General features: G+C 46.8%; 1 protein-coding gene across 3 annotated transcripts in view; it reads right to left on the minus strand.

Annotated features, from left to right (window-relative positions):
- TRPM2 (transient receptor potential cation channel subfamily M member 2) overlaps window positions 1-13,315 on the minus strand; it is a 44,436-nt gene extending 31,121 nt beyond the window's left edge. For 2 of the 3 annotated variants that reach the window (XM_031968343.1, XM_031968342.1), the window contains exons 1-3: window positions 13,068-13,315; window positions 1,092-1,361; window positions 325-410 (exon numbers count right to left, since the gene is read on the minus strand). In XM_031968343.1, coding sequence (XP_031824203.1) covers window positions 325-410; window positions 1,092-1,274 — 269 coding nt within the window. In that variant the 5' untranslated portion in view covers window positions 1,275-1,361; window positions 13,068-13,315. The remainder of the gene's footprint in view (window positions 1-324; window positions 411-1,091; window positions 1,362-13,067) is intronic. The other variant, XM_031968340.1, reaches the window with a different exon arrangement.

Genomic DNA, 13,315 nt, shown 5'->3' on the forward strand with positions numbered 1-13,315 from the left:
GCTCCTTTTTGGCATTGACTTTCTGAGCCGCTATGAAAGACTTTACATTTAGACTAATTAAATGTAATCTCCCTGTCACAGAGTGCTGAAAACACCAGAAACTTGCCTAGACTTTGCCCCATGGTTGACCCAGGGGTAGGGAAGTCCCAGAATCCAAACCTCTGAAATGTAGACCCGATGAGGGTGAGTGGAAATGCCAGGGGCCGGCTGGACATAGGAAGGGCAGGAGGCCCCGCAGCAGGGGCACTGCTCTGCCTGGCTGACTCATGGCAAAATGCTCAAGGAACACAGGGAAGAGAGTCCCATCGCCAGCATGTTTCCTACCCCGAGTCCGAAGTCTTCGAACTCTCCACAAAATACACACACTCCTTCTTCTTGATGTTCTCTGGGATCCAGGAGCTGAGGTTCTCCTGTGAGCAAGGAAAGCAGACGGTCCCTTGGAGGTCCCAGGAAACCTCTCCATCACACCCAGCCTGGGATGCTGCCTGGGGACTCCTCCTCCTGGGCACCACTGAGCCTGTTCTGCCCACAAGCTCCCAGAAGCAGCCCCCCCCAAAAGAAAAAACCCCGGGGGCTGCCTGTCCCGAGGCCCTCTGGCCTGTCAAGTGACTCCTGGGAGGCAGAAGGGAAAGCGTCCTCAACCCCTTTGCCAGGATGTGGCCACTGAGCCTCAGAGTCAAGTCTCAGCGCTGCTCTGAGTCCCTCCCTGCAGCCACCTCCCGAGCACAGACCTCCCCTACAGCCTCGGCTCCCCCTCAGTTGGGGGCTGCTCTCACCAGCAGGGAGAGCTCCCGGCCAGAGGCTGCTCACTGTCCCGCCGGGTAGGGGCCAAGCTGGGCCGGGCTGGGAGGTACCATGAAATCACCAGTCAGCGAATGAAGCAACGAATGGAGGAGCCAAAGGATGGCGGACTGAAGCCTCCAGTGAGGGGAGAGACTCAGGGAGATGGCCAGGGGAGGGGGGGAGAAGAGGGAGGAAAAAAGGAGGGGAGGGAAGAGGAACAAAGAAAGGAGGGAGAGGAGAGGGGAGGAGAGAAGAGAGAGGAGGGGAGTCGAGGAGTCGGGGAGGGAGTGGGCGGGGGCAAGGCACACCTTCTCATTGCTGCCAAAAGCGTACTGGCGCCTCTTGTTTTTGGACCGGCCGCTGTTGCTTCTCCTGAGATTCGGGACCATTTCGAGTTTTGAAGTCTTCTTGCGGGGTATGATGTAGCCGTCGTCCTCCTCGTCTCCCTCCTCCTCCTCAGAGCTGGTCTTCTTCAGTCGGGAGGGCTCCATCCTGGCGCCCCGAGCTCGGCACGGCCTCTGCTCCCCACCAGAGAGCCGGCATCTCCACCGTTCCCGCTGCTGGGAATCTCCGAAGCGCTGGGTTGGGGGGACAGGGAAACAGATTAGAGATGCTGGGCGGAATCAGGTTCCAATGGGAAGGAGGCCTCTGGCCTTTCCAAGGTAAGAAGCCCCGGGTTCAGTTCCTCCTGTAAACACTGATGGCTGAGGGACCCTCGGACCCAGAAGCAGCTAGTGATCTGCATAGATGGAGGGCGTTTCCTCATCTGGGAGAAATTTATACAGTAAAATGGTGGACCCCGACTAGAGAAGAAATCAAAATGCACCTAAAATGGAAGGACCTGCCTTGTCTCCCCATTTCTAGAAGCCTGGAGAAGGTTCAAGTTGCCTGTAATGGAACTCTTTTGATTTGGGCTCATGGTGATTGATTTGGGCTGGAAGTGATTGACTCTAGAAGGCTCGGAGAAGTTCTGAAATCCGTCCTCAAGTGCAAGTTTCATGGCCATGCAGTTTGCCCCTCACGTGGACACAGGAAGGACACTCACCTTAACAGACAACCCCTGGGGGTCCTGCCCTGGTCTCTGGTGTTGGAGTCAATTCAATACAAATCCATCATTACCTATCAAGTTCTCACTATGGACAATGTGACCACTCAGCAGACTCTGTCACTTTTATCTCTGCCTGCCTCAGTTTCTTTAAGTATTAAAATGGAGAGGTGTTGTGAAGATCAAATAAGATCATATAGTACCATGGTGCCTGATACACAATTTATAAGCGCTTAATAAATGCTTATTTCCTTCCCCTCCCCTTCCCCAAACAGACTGACCTTCCTCTGCTATAAGTAAATGGTTTTCTAGGCAGAGGGGTAGCTTTAAGACCCATTCTAGGTCAGAGGACAGCAAGGAGGAAACTGAAGGTCAGGGGGGGTTTAGTCACTAAACCAGGGATACTCATTCTGCAGAGATGCTACTCACTCCAAGATCCTCTGACTCCAGAAGCTGGACTCTCTCCCTTGCACAGCACCCCTGCCCTAGGAAGTCTCAATGTCCCCCAAAATAAGATGTCAGATCCAGATCGGCTCTTTCCACCCTTGTGATATTGGCCCACACTTTCACTGGAATATCTCATCTCACACTTTTTGGAAAAAATAGGGGCTGCTAAGCTGTTCAGTGGGTAGAGAATCAACCTTACACTCAAGAAGATCTGAATTCAAATCCAGCCTTAGACACTCACTAGCTGTGTGATCCTTAACCCTAATTGCCTCCACACACAAAAGGAGAAAATAGATGCCATTGATCCCATGCTCCCTCATCTTCCCTTGACTGCATCTCTTGCCTGTGAAAGCCTCTATTTCTCCCACTTTTGCTCTTGTCTGTGACAAGCTCTCACAAGCTTCTTAATATTTTTATTTAAAGTTTTTTTTCCCAAATTTTGTCCCTTCCTCCCTTCCTGAGATGGTAAGCAATCAGATATAGGTTACATATGTGCAAGTATGGAAAACATTTCCATCCTAGTCATTTTGCATAAGCAACTCAAAGAAAGAAAGAAAAGAAACAAAGTGAAAAATAGACCGCTTCAGTCTGTATTCTTCAAGTCCTGCCCAAGAACAGTGAGATCTACCTGTACCTGTCATTGCACATTTCTGTATTTAGAGTTGGGAAGGACTTTGATGGCTTCCTGATCTCACCCATAGCTGAAAATAATACCTGGTAGCCGGCTACCCAATACTCTTTGAGAAGCTCTAAGGAGAAGCTGCCAGCTCAGTATGGTCACTAGTGACATAGGATGGCTCTTCCTAATACCAGATGAGCCCCTTGATATCATCTCTACTTCTTGAATAGAGCAAAGTTAGATTCTTTCTCAAAAGACAATAATTCTGAATAAAGATAATTACCAGAAGAAGAACTGCCCTGTCTTACCCAAGCTAAATATTCCTATTTTTTCCAACTGGTCTTCTCTGATCGCCCTCCTATGGATGGCATCTCAAACACCCAAACAGAATACTCCAAATAGTGCCTGACCAGGCCAGGAAACACAGGGATGACCATCCCTCATTTCTTGAAACTCTTGCCCCTCAGGGCAGCCCAAAATAGCACTGACTCTTTGGGCCAGGATGTCACACTGGCCTCCCAGATCTTCCTCAGATAAGTTTTCGGTGAGCCCCACCTTTTGGTGAAGAGCATCATTAGCTCCAGAATCAGAAAACCCATATTAGAACTCCCCTCTGCCATTTGCCCAGGTAACATTGGACTGGTCATTTAAACTCACCGAGTTTTAACATCCTCAGTTCTAAAATGAATTTGATGCCTTCTGAGGTCATTTCTAGGTCTAGAATTAGCAGGTGGCTTTTTGAACCCCTTGACAGAACTTTAAGTTTGTTCCTATTAGCTATAAAACTATACATAGCCTTTGATCCAGCAATATCACTGAGAAGTCAATATCCCAAGGAGATCATAAAAAGATGAAAGGGCCCAGGTGTACCAGAAAATATTTAGAGCAGCTCTTTTTGTGGTGGCAGGAAAAGTTGGAAGATTTGACATAAACTGATACATAAGAAAATGAAAGGAGATGTTTGCAGAAACTGATACATAGTAAAGTAAAAGGAGGTTTGTCTATAGAACTAGTAACATTGTAACCATGCTCTCCTGGGAATGACTTGGCTCTTCTCAGTCATACAATGGTCCAGGACAATCCCAAAGGACGAGCTGTCCTCCTCCAGAGAAAGGACTGACACTAGATGAATACAATCTGAAGTGGTCTATTTTTCACTTTCTTTTCTTTCTTTCTTTCAGTTGCTTATACAAAATGACTAGGATGGAAATGTTTTCCTTACTAGCACATATATAACTATATCTGATTGCTTACCGTCTCAGGAAGGTAGGAGAGGTAGGAGGGACAGAATTTGAAACAAACAAACAAAAAAAAACTTTAAATAAAAATGTTAAGAAATATGTGTCCCCATTGGATCCCCACTTATTAGGTTCAGCCCAGTGTTCTAGGCTGGCAAGGACTCTTTGATCTAGCAAACAAGCCACGCTTCCTATGCCTTTATCCAAGTCACTGATAGTGGATAGTACAGCTCCCCAGTATAAATGGATCAAACATTGGCTTGAGACCTTCTTCATTGACATCCAACCATTCATGATTATTCCTTGAGTCCAACCATCAAAACTACTGCAACTCCATATAATTGTGCTATTGTGTAGTCCAGAAAGCACCACCTTTTCTATGGGAATAAACTTTACTAAAACAACAATGACAACTTTGTAAATTCTATCTCCCTGGCATCTGGACTAGTTTAGAAGTCTCTCCCAAAGAGGATCCAGTTTGGGGGCTGTGCTGGCTCTTGGTAATCATCATTTATTAACCAGCTGTCTCTGTGACAGTTAACTCTGACACATTCCTAAAAATCAAAATCAAGCTCATTGGCCCATAGTTCTCTTCCCTTCCTTGAAGACAATGATAGTATCTTTCCTTATTCAATCCCGGGGTATCAGACAACACTGATGGGAGCTCGGCAATCCCTGCCAATTCTATCAAGACCCAGCATGTGGTTCTTCTGGTCTTCTTCAAGGCTTCCAAACGATCTCTTCTACTTTATCCCCTTGACAGTTGGGAACCTTCACTATTGCCCATTAATGCTCTGCAATGAGTCCCCTTTTACAGAGATTACAAAAGGCAAATATTGAGTAGAAGAGGGATCAAAATCAGCCCCCAGACTGTTGAGCTCCTCTGGATTGACCAGATGGAATATGTCTCAATTACCTATTGGTGTCAATAATGCCTCTTTAGGCATAACAGGAAGTCTGTTGGGATTGGATGGGTGCCCTGCCAGCTCACCTTCACCTCACATGCTCAGCTCTGAGGCCATTTCCCAACTTCTCCTGTTCTTTCCTCCCTAACATCACATGAAACTGTTGTTTCCTGCCTGCACAAAGTAGGTGCTTGGGATGAGGATGAGGATGACTGTCTTGGGGCTCCCTCCAAGGAAGGCTGATCAGTGGTTACCGGAGCAGGACTCTGAGTACATAATAAGCACAAGCCACCACCGTGGCCCACATGTGGTCACCTCCTCTTTGTTCCACTAATGTTGATCAACACTAGGGGAGCAAGAGTTAAGCTTCCGCCCCCACCCCAGCACAAAAGGCAGAGACTGACCAGAGAGGAGGACTCTGCCCCACCTGCTGCCTGCCTGCCGCCTGAACTCGGAGAGGTTTTTAACCACCAAACCACAAGCACTAAGTGGTAAGAATCATTTTCTCTCTTTGTCAAATGGAAAAGGCAGAAGGCCTCTCTGGGAGCTCCCCAGTCTTTGCCCATTCCATGCCAGTGGGCCAGGCCTGTCCACTCTCTGGACCCTCCACAGGGGGGAGCCTGCCCTTGGAGAGCTCACAATCTAGACAGAGCCGACTCCAGCAAAGGATCACACAGGTAATGAGGCCCAAGGAACAAGCTGTGGGAGGGAGGATCACAGAGGACTCAGTGGGGGACATGTGGGTTATATTTTATAGGGAAGACACAGGGACACTCAGGTGCAGGGCAGCGGTCTGAGAGAAATTAAGGAAGGTATGGCAGGGTCTGGGCTGGACAGATAAGAGTGGGGGGTGGGTGCAGGAGCAGGGTGATATATTCTAGAAAAGTGATGGGAGCCTGGGGTGCCAGGAAGGATGGTGAGAGACAGACTATCCTAACAGCCCTGGTCCATCATAGGAGGGCTGTCCTGGGGCAACAGACTCTCCTGGCAAGAGAAGAGAGGCAGGAACCAAGAGAGTAATGGGCTCCTTCCTCCCTCCTCTGGACCCTGGAGAAAGTGTGACCGATCAACTCTTCGGAGCCCAGTACTCAGAAGTTCTCCACCAGAGAAAACTTGGATTACCTGGAAATGACCCCAAAGGGTGCTTCCCAAGAAGGCCTCTAGAGCCAGCCCCAACAGAGCCAGTCCCAAGCAAAACTCTGATCCCTGACTTATCCTGGAGGTAAGAGGCACCCATTGAGGAGGTGTGAGCCGAGGAGTGATGTGGCCATAACTGGCAGCCACGTGAGAGGCAGATTAGAAAGTGGAAAAGCTAGAAACAGGCAAACCAGTGAGGCTATGACCAGGAAAGAGGAGAGAGACAGAGGAAAAGCAGATTCAATAAGTCTTGGCACTTGGTTAGAGACAGAATAAGAGAAAAGAGATAATAATAATAATACTTAGCATTTAGATAGCATTGTAGGGTTTGCAAAGCACTGTACAGATATGATCTCCTTTTGTCCTCACCACTATGAAAGGCTGACACTCTTATGATTCCCATTTTATAGATGAGAAAGCTGAGGATTGAGGAGATTGTGACTTAAAAGCTTCACGGCTAATAAACATCTGAGGCTGAACTGTATTGTAAAGTAGTAATTATCAAAACAATATGGTATTGGCTAAGGGAAAAAAAAACAGTGGGTCAGAGAAATAGATTAGAGATGACATCATTGTCAGTGACCATAGCAATCTAATATACAATAAACCCCCAAATCAAAGCTTTTGGAACAAAAACTCATTGTTTGATAGAAACTGCTGGGAAAACTGGAAAACTGTATGATAGAAGCCAGGTATAGACCAACATCTCACATGAAATACTAAGATGAGGTCAAAAGAGGTACATGATTTGCACATAAAGAGTGATGCCATAAACAAATTAAGAGGGCATGGAATAGTTCATCTGTCAGATTTATGGACTAGAGAAGAATTTAAAGCCAAAGAAGATATAGAGAGCACTACAAAATGGAAAATAGATTTTGATTATATAACATTGAAACTTTTTTGCACAAACAAAACCAGTGCATCCAAATTGGAAGGAAAGCAGAAAATAGCGGGAAAATTTTGCAACAAATATCTCTAATAAAGGCCTCATTTCTCAAATATATTGAGAACTGAGTCTATTAATAGAAAATACAAGTCATTCCTCAATTTACAAATGGTCAAAAGACATAAATAGGCAGTTTTCAGACAAAAATCAGATCTAGACTTGAAAAAATGTTCTAAATTGCTATTGATCAGAGAAATACAAACTAAAACAATTCTGAGGTATGATCTTTCACCTAAGAGAGTGGCTAATGTGACAAAAAACTGAAATGTTGGATTTAGGGGAGGATGTGAGAAAACTAAGACACTAAGGCACAGTAGGTAGAATTGTGATTCTGGAGAACAATGTAACTGTACCCAAAGGACTATAAGACTATGCATATCCTTTGATCCAGAAATACCACTGCTAGATCTATATCCCCCCAAAAAATTTTAAAAGGAGGGGAAAGACCTATAAATACAAAAATATTTACAGCAGCTCTTTTTATGGTGACTAAGGATTGGAAATCAAAGGGATGCCCATTAATTGGAGAATGGATAAACAAACTATGGTATATGGTTGCAACAGAATACTATTGGGCTATTAAAAAAAAAAGTGATAAGGAGAATGATTTCAGAAAAACCTGAACTGATGCATAGTGAAGTGAACAGAACCAGAAGAACGTTGTACACAGCAATAGCAACATTGTTCATTGAAGAATTGTGAATGACTTAGCACTTCTCAGCAATACAATGATCCAAGACAAACCCAAAGAACTCATGGTGGTGCATGCTACATGCCTCCAGAGAAAAAAACTGACACTGTCTAAATACAAAGTGGAACATACTATTTTCTATTTTCTTTCTTTCATTTTTTTCTTTAATTTGAATCTTCTTGTACAAAATGACTAAATGTTTCACATGGTTGCACATGTATAAACTATATCTTATTGTTTACTGCCTTGGGGGGAGAGGTATAGAATTTGGAACTCAAAATTTTAAATAAAAATATTAAAAAATAAAATAAAATAAATATCTGAGACTGGGTTTAAATTCACATCTTTCTGATTCTAAATCCAGTACCATCTAACCAAAGTAGGGCTGTGAGTCTGATGACTGGGAGGATGGTGATACCCTTAAGAAAAATGGACATTTGGAAAAGGCCTGGATTTGGACAGGAAGAGAAAAGGATGAGTTCTTGCTCCGGCCATGCTAAGACTGAGCTCTCTCCAGGATGTGTAGCTGGAACATCTGATAGGTAGTTGCTGATCTAGTACTGGAGATTGGGGGAAAGACAAGGGTACCTAGATCTGGCCATCATTTACATAGATGATTGGATCCATGGGAGCTGATGATATCACTGAATGTGAGAACACAGGAGAGATGAGAGGGCTCAAGATAGAGCCTTGGGGAATACCCACAGTTATAAGGGATGGGACCCTGATGGAGATCTAGCAAAGGGGACTGAGAACAAGTGGTCAAAAAAACAGGAGAATCAGAAGGGCTTAGCCACAATATGAGCCAGGAGAAGGAAGCACTGTCACATACCAGGGAGGATGAGAATGGAGGCTAGGGATGTATCTGGTGACCTGAGGGAGAAGTTTCAATAAAGAGGAAGGAAGAGATGAGGCTTAGTGAGGAGATAAAGAAGGCATAGAGATTGGACAGAAGATGTTTTCCAGAAAATCTATGGGGAAGACAGTGGATGACAGCTTCAGAAGGAGCCTCTTGGGAAGGTTATTTGAGGACTGAGAGCTCTGAAGAGAGGCTTGGGGACAGCCAGGAGAAGAGCCACCTGAGCCATAAAGAGGGCAGGGATATTGGAGCTCTACCAAAAAGTGGAGGGCCAGCAGACAAAACCCCCAGACTGTCCAATGAAGAATCGTGGGGCTTCTCAGACTTTTATCAGCCTATCAGTGACTTTATGTTCTTTCCTCCCTTGATGCAGATTGTAGCCCACTTGGGTCTGTCCATCCTGCCTGATAGTGTTCGTGTTCTGTCCTGGCCACCCAAGAGAGTGGTCCCAAGCCTGGGGCTTGCCTTAATTTCTCTTGACATCCCCAGGACACCAATGGAGTATACCACACTAAGGTTTTTCTTCCCTTTTGGGCATGATGGCCAGCTCTTCTTCTTCTCTGATTATATGTCTATTTGATAACATCTTTCATAATTCTTTATGTATAATGGGTTGTTACCTGCTCACACCTCCTCTGGATGATCCTCAACCTCAAATCACAGACATCTGAGTGATGCTGTAGCAATGGATCTTTGTTTTGAAGAACAAAGATCTTTGTTTTGACAAGCTGGGGGATCATGAAAAGAATGTAGTAAGTTTCCAGCAGCTTCCTCTTTGTTGAGTTCTGCATCCAACTCGTGGTCCATTGGCCTAGGTAATCCTGATTCTGAGTTCATTGATAGATAGACAAAAGAATAATTAGACAGCTGATAGATAAAAAGATGGAATGAGAGATGCTCAGAAGGAAAAATGGATAGATAGAAACATTAAAAGATAGAAAGATAAGTGGATGGAAAAATAGAAAGATGGAAGGCAGATGATTAATAGAAGGATAGATACATAAAAGGACAGATAGAAGTATGTATAGATAAGCTGAAGGATAGATACATAAAAGGACAGATAGAAGTATGTATAGATAAGCTGAAGGATGGATAGATAGAAAGATAAATAGAAAGATAGATGGATGAGTAGATAAATAGATAGATGGACAGAAGGATGAGTAGACAGAAAAAGATGACAAAGAGGATGATGGATGGATAGATAAACATATGGAGAGAAGAATGGATAGAGAAATGATGAAAAACAGAAAGAAGATAGACAGGTAGATGGAAACATGATAGATGGACAGGAGGACAGATAAATAGTAATTGTTGCATTTTTTTTTTTGTATGTGTTTCCCCAGCATCTATCAGAATGCCTGGCTCAGAGCATCCACTTATTGCTCTGATTAACTGATTGATTAATTGATGGGTTCATGAACCTACAGATCCCAGTCTGAGCAACAGACATTCTTTGTCCCCTTGGTTTTACTGGATGACTGGTGAGATCAAGTTTTTTTAATTCACTCACCAAATGGAGAAACATGGCAGCCATGGGCAGCCCCAATTGAGAATATGAATTCACTTGTCAAATCTTATAAAGACAGTAGGCCATTACAAGCAGCATCATTTTATGAAACCATAGAAGCCTGTGGAGGGAAAAACCAGCTTAAAGACAGCTCGCTGAGAATTGCCAATTAAACAAAATCTGTCCAAAAGCGTTTAAGGATGAAATGAGAACAGCAAACAGATGGACAATGGAAAGATATGGCAAGCTTTTTTAGTCTGTTACTTTCTTCACAAAAAGTAGTGAGCCTTCCCCTCTGGGCTCGAATAGCCTAATGACCCAGGTACTTTTCAAGAAGTACAAATGACTCTGAAGAAGACAGAGGGAAGAGGAGAGCAGCTGGCCCTGACTAGGTGTAGACAGAGGAGGTCCACTCTGAGGACAGCATGAGAATACTCAGGGCTCTACTCTCAGGGCAGCTGAGTGGAAAAGTGGAAAAGATCTTGCACTTTATTACTAGCTGACAAAGGTGACTAAGGGACCCGTTTTCTCTTCCTGTAATTTGTTGACCAAGATGCATTCATTTAGAGAAGGAGCTGGCCAGCAGACTAACCCTAACCCTAACTCTAAATGCACAGCTGTGGAGGGTCTCAGGGTCACTATCCAGCAGGGCTGGGTCCTGGCTCTCTCCCTCCTTGGGGCTTTGGGTCCAAGGGTCTCTCACTGAACTCCTTCCCACAACCATCCCTGATGAATTTTGTCTTAAACCTGTATGAGGATGCCTTTTGAGGTACCAACATTTTCTTTCGAGGTCTGGGGAAGGCTGCAGACAAGAGATGCCCCGGAAGGAGGACAGCCTCCTCAGTTAAAGAGGCAGAAATGGCTACCTGGAAAATGAGTGCCAGGATTTAGGGCACCCATCAGGGAAGCAGCAATTGGCCTTTACTCTGACCAGGGTTTTTCTGAAGCTAGCTGCTTGGGCAGAGTTGGAATGGAAGTGGAGCTTCCTCCACACTTCCTTCGGACTCTCCAGTCCTTAAAGTCCATTTGAATTCCCAAGCAAGGGGTTTGACCCTGGGATGAAAGCAGGGCTTGACTAGCACATGGCAGTCTCCATGTGTGAGGAAAGAGGGAGCTGCCGGCTTGTTTAAGATGGGGTCAAGATGCTTGAGGGCACAGATCATGAATATATGGGACACCCCACAAAGCTGGCTTGTTGGGCCCTAGCCATGCTCATCAAGCCTGATTCACTTTCCTTTCCACACCCTCCCACCAGGTTTTCATGCGATTGCCTGCCAACAGCTCAAAGGATCGTTCCTATATTGACCGTCTAATTCTTGCTACATCCCCAGGAGGAGTGGAAAGAGAAATAATCATCTGCAAAACCAGGACTTCCCAGAAATCTGTGCTAATTTTATTTTTAACCTCCCTGATTTAGGTGAACTGTCTGCCAATACAATGTGACAAGAAGTTTGCACTTGGCTCTGCCCCTCGCTAGTCTTGAGACTGTGTCACTCAGTTTTCCCAGATGTAAAATGGAAGAGCTAGAAGCCCCCAACATCCCCGCTGGCTCTAAAATGGATTCTGTAAATGACTCCCTCTCATCTACAGTCTGCCCCACTTCCCTCTCCTGATTGTTGTGAGGATAAGGGAGATGAAGAATGGGGGGAGGGGTTGTGGTCACGAAAGAGGTGGTTTCTCTCACAGGCCTTTCTCCATGTCTGAGGCTGCTGCCTCCCCCTAGGAAGCTATATCTGTAAGTGCCAGAGGCTGTAAGGAGAACCAGAGCCAGCCTGGGGTCAAGCCCCTTCTCTTGCACAGACTGACTGGGAGCCCCTCAAAGCCCCTCTGTCACCTCCAGGCTCCTCCCACTTCTTCCTCCTGTTTCCTGCTCTTTACATGGCCAAAGTCCCAGGTGGCCACTGCCTGTGTCCCAACCAGTCCTGCCCGTTTGCCTTTCACGTTCATTCATTCACTCGACGACCATTTATTCAGTAGCTGCTCCCTGCCAGCCTGTCTCCTTGCTTTAGAGGCACCCCCACCCGTCAGACTCTACACCCAGACAGATATCTGTCCGGGGAACTCATGTCATTAAAAATTAAACAAATGACCCCAGAAGGCAGACCAGAGTCATGGCCAGGGGCTGGAGGCTGCTGGGAGCCAGCCTCTGCCACAGCCCCTGAGGAATGGTCCAGCCTCCCGCAAGGAAGCAGAGAACTCCCAGCCTCGAAGGAACAAGGCTTCAACAGGGGGAGGGGGGTCCTGTCTGTGGGCAGGGCCCCCCAGCTCCGAGGAGACACACCCAGCTGCTGCCTCTCAGAGCTGCCTGCTGCGGCCCAGAGTCCATCAAGGCTTAGGCCTCAGAGCACCTGCCCATGATCTCAGACTAGCACAGTTGCTCCTACTATGGCCCTCCCGGAAGGGAGAAGAGCGTGCAAGAGATGGGTAGCTGGCAAGGTGTCGGGGAGCTGCTGCATCCCGTGTGCAATGCCCAACCTGCCAGCCAGGCACCCGGAGCTGCCTCTGCACTTCCAGCATCCCCAATGAGGGCATGAAGGGCATGGGGAGGGGAAGGGGGAAGAGGCCCCCCACCCCCAAGACTCAAATGCCCTCATACCAAATAAGGGCTGTGTAGTGAGATCCAAGAGAGTAAAAGAAAACTCCCAGCCCTGTCCCATAACTTCCAGGGTTCAGCCATGGGCAGAGGCTGGGAAGGAGCTGAGAGGGCATCTGGTTCCACCCTGCTGCGCTCCCCACCCGCACCCCATGCTCCTGTGACTGGCAGGCACCCTGGCTGGCCCCCACCAGAGGGGGACACTTGGGCCCTCAGCAGCAGGCTGGACGAGCCCCCCCACAGACAGACACCCCCCACAACCCATAGCTGGGGAGCTAGAGCTGTCCTTGGTACCTGTCCTCCTGCAGCAGGGCCTCCCCACCCTGCCTCTCCGTCTCCGGGGCTCGGGGCAAGATGCAATGGACACCCAAGCTCCCCTCAAAGCCAGGCGGGTTATTCCCGGAGCTCCGGCCGCTGCAGACAGAAGCATCTGCCAAAGTAGCTGAACACTGACTGCGGCTCAGAGAAGAGCAGGGAGAGGGGGGAGGGGGCAGGGGGGAGAAGGGAGGAGGAGAGGGAGCAGGAGGAGGAGGGGAGGAGGA

This window comes from Sarcophilus harrisii, chromosome 4 (genome assembly GCF_902635505.1).
Source record: "Sarcophilus harrisii chromosome 4, mSarHar1.11, whole genome shotgun sequence".
In the NCBI taxonomy this organism is placed as follows: domain Eukaryota; kingdom Metazoa; phylum Chordata; class Mammalia; order Dasyuromorphia; family Dasyuridae; genus Sarcophilus; species Sarcophilus harrisii.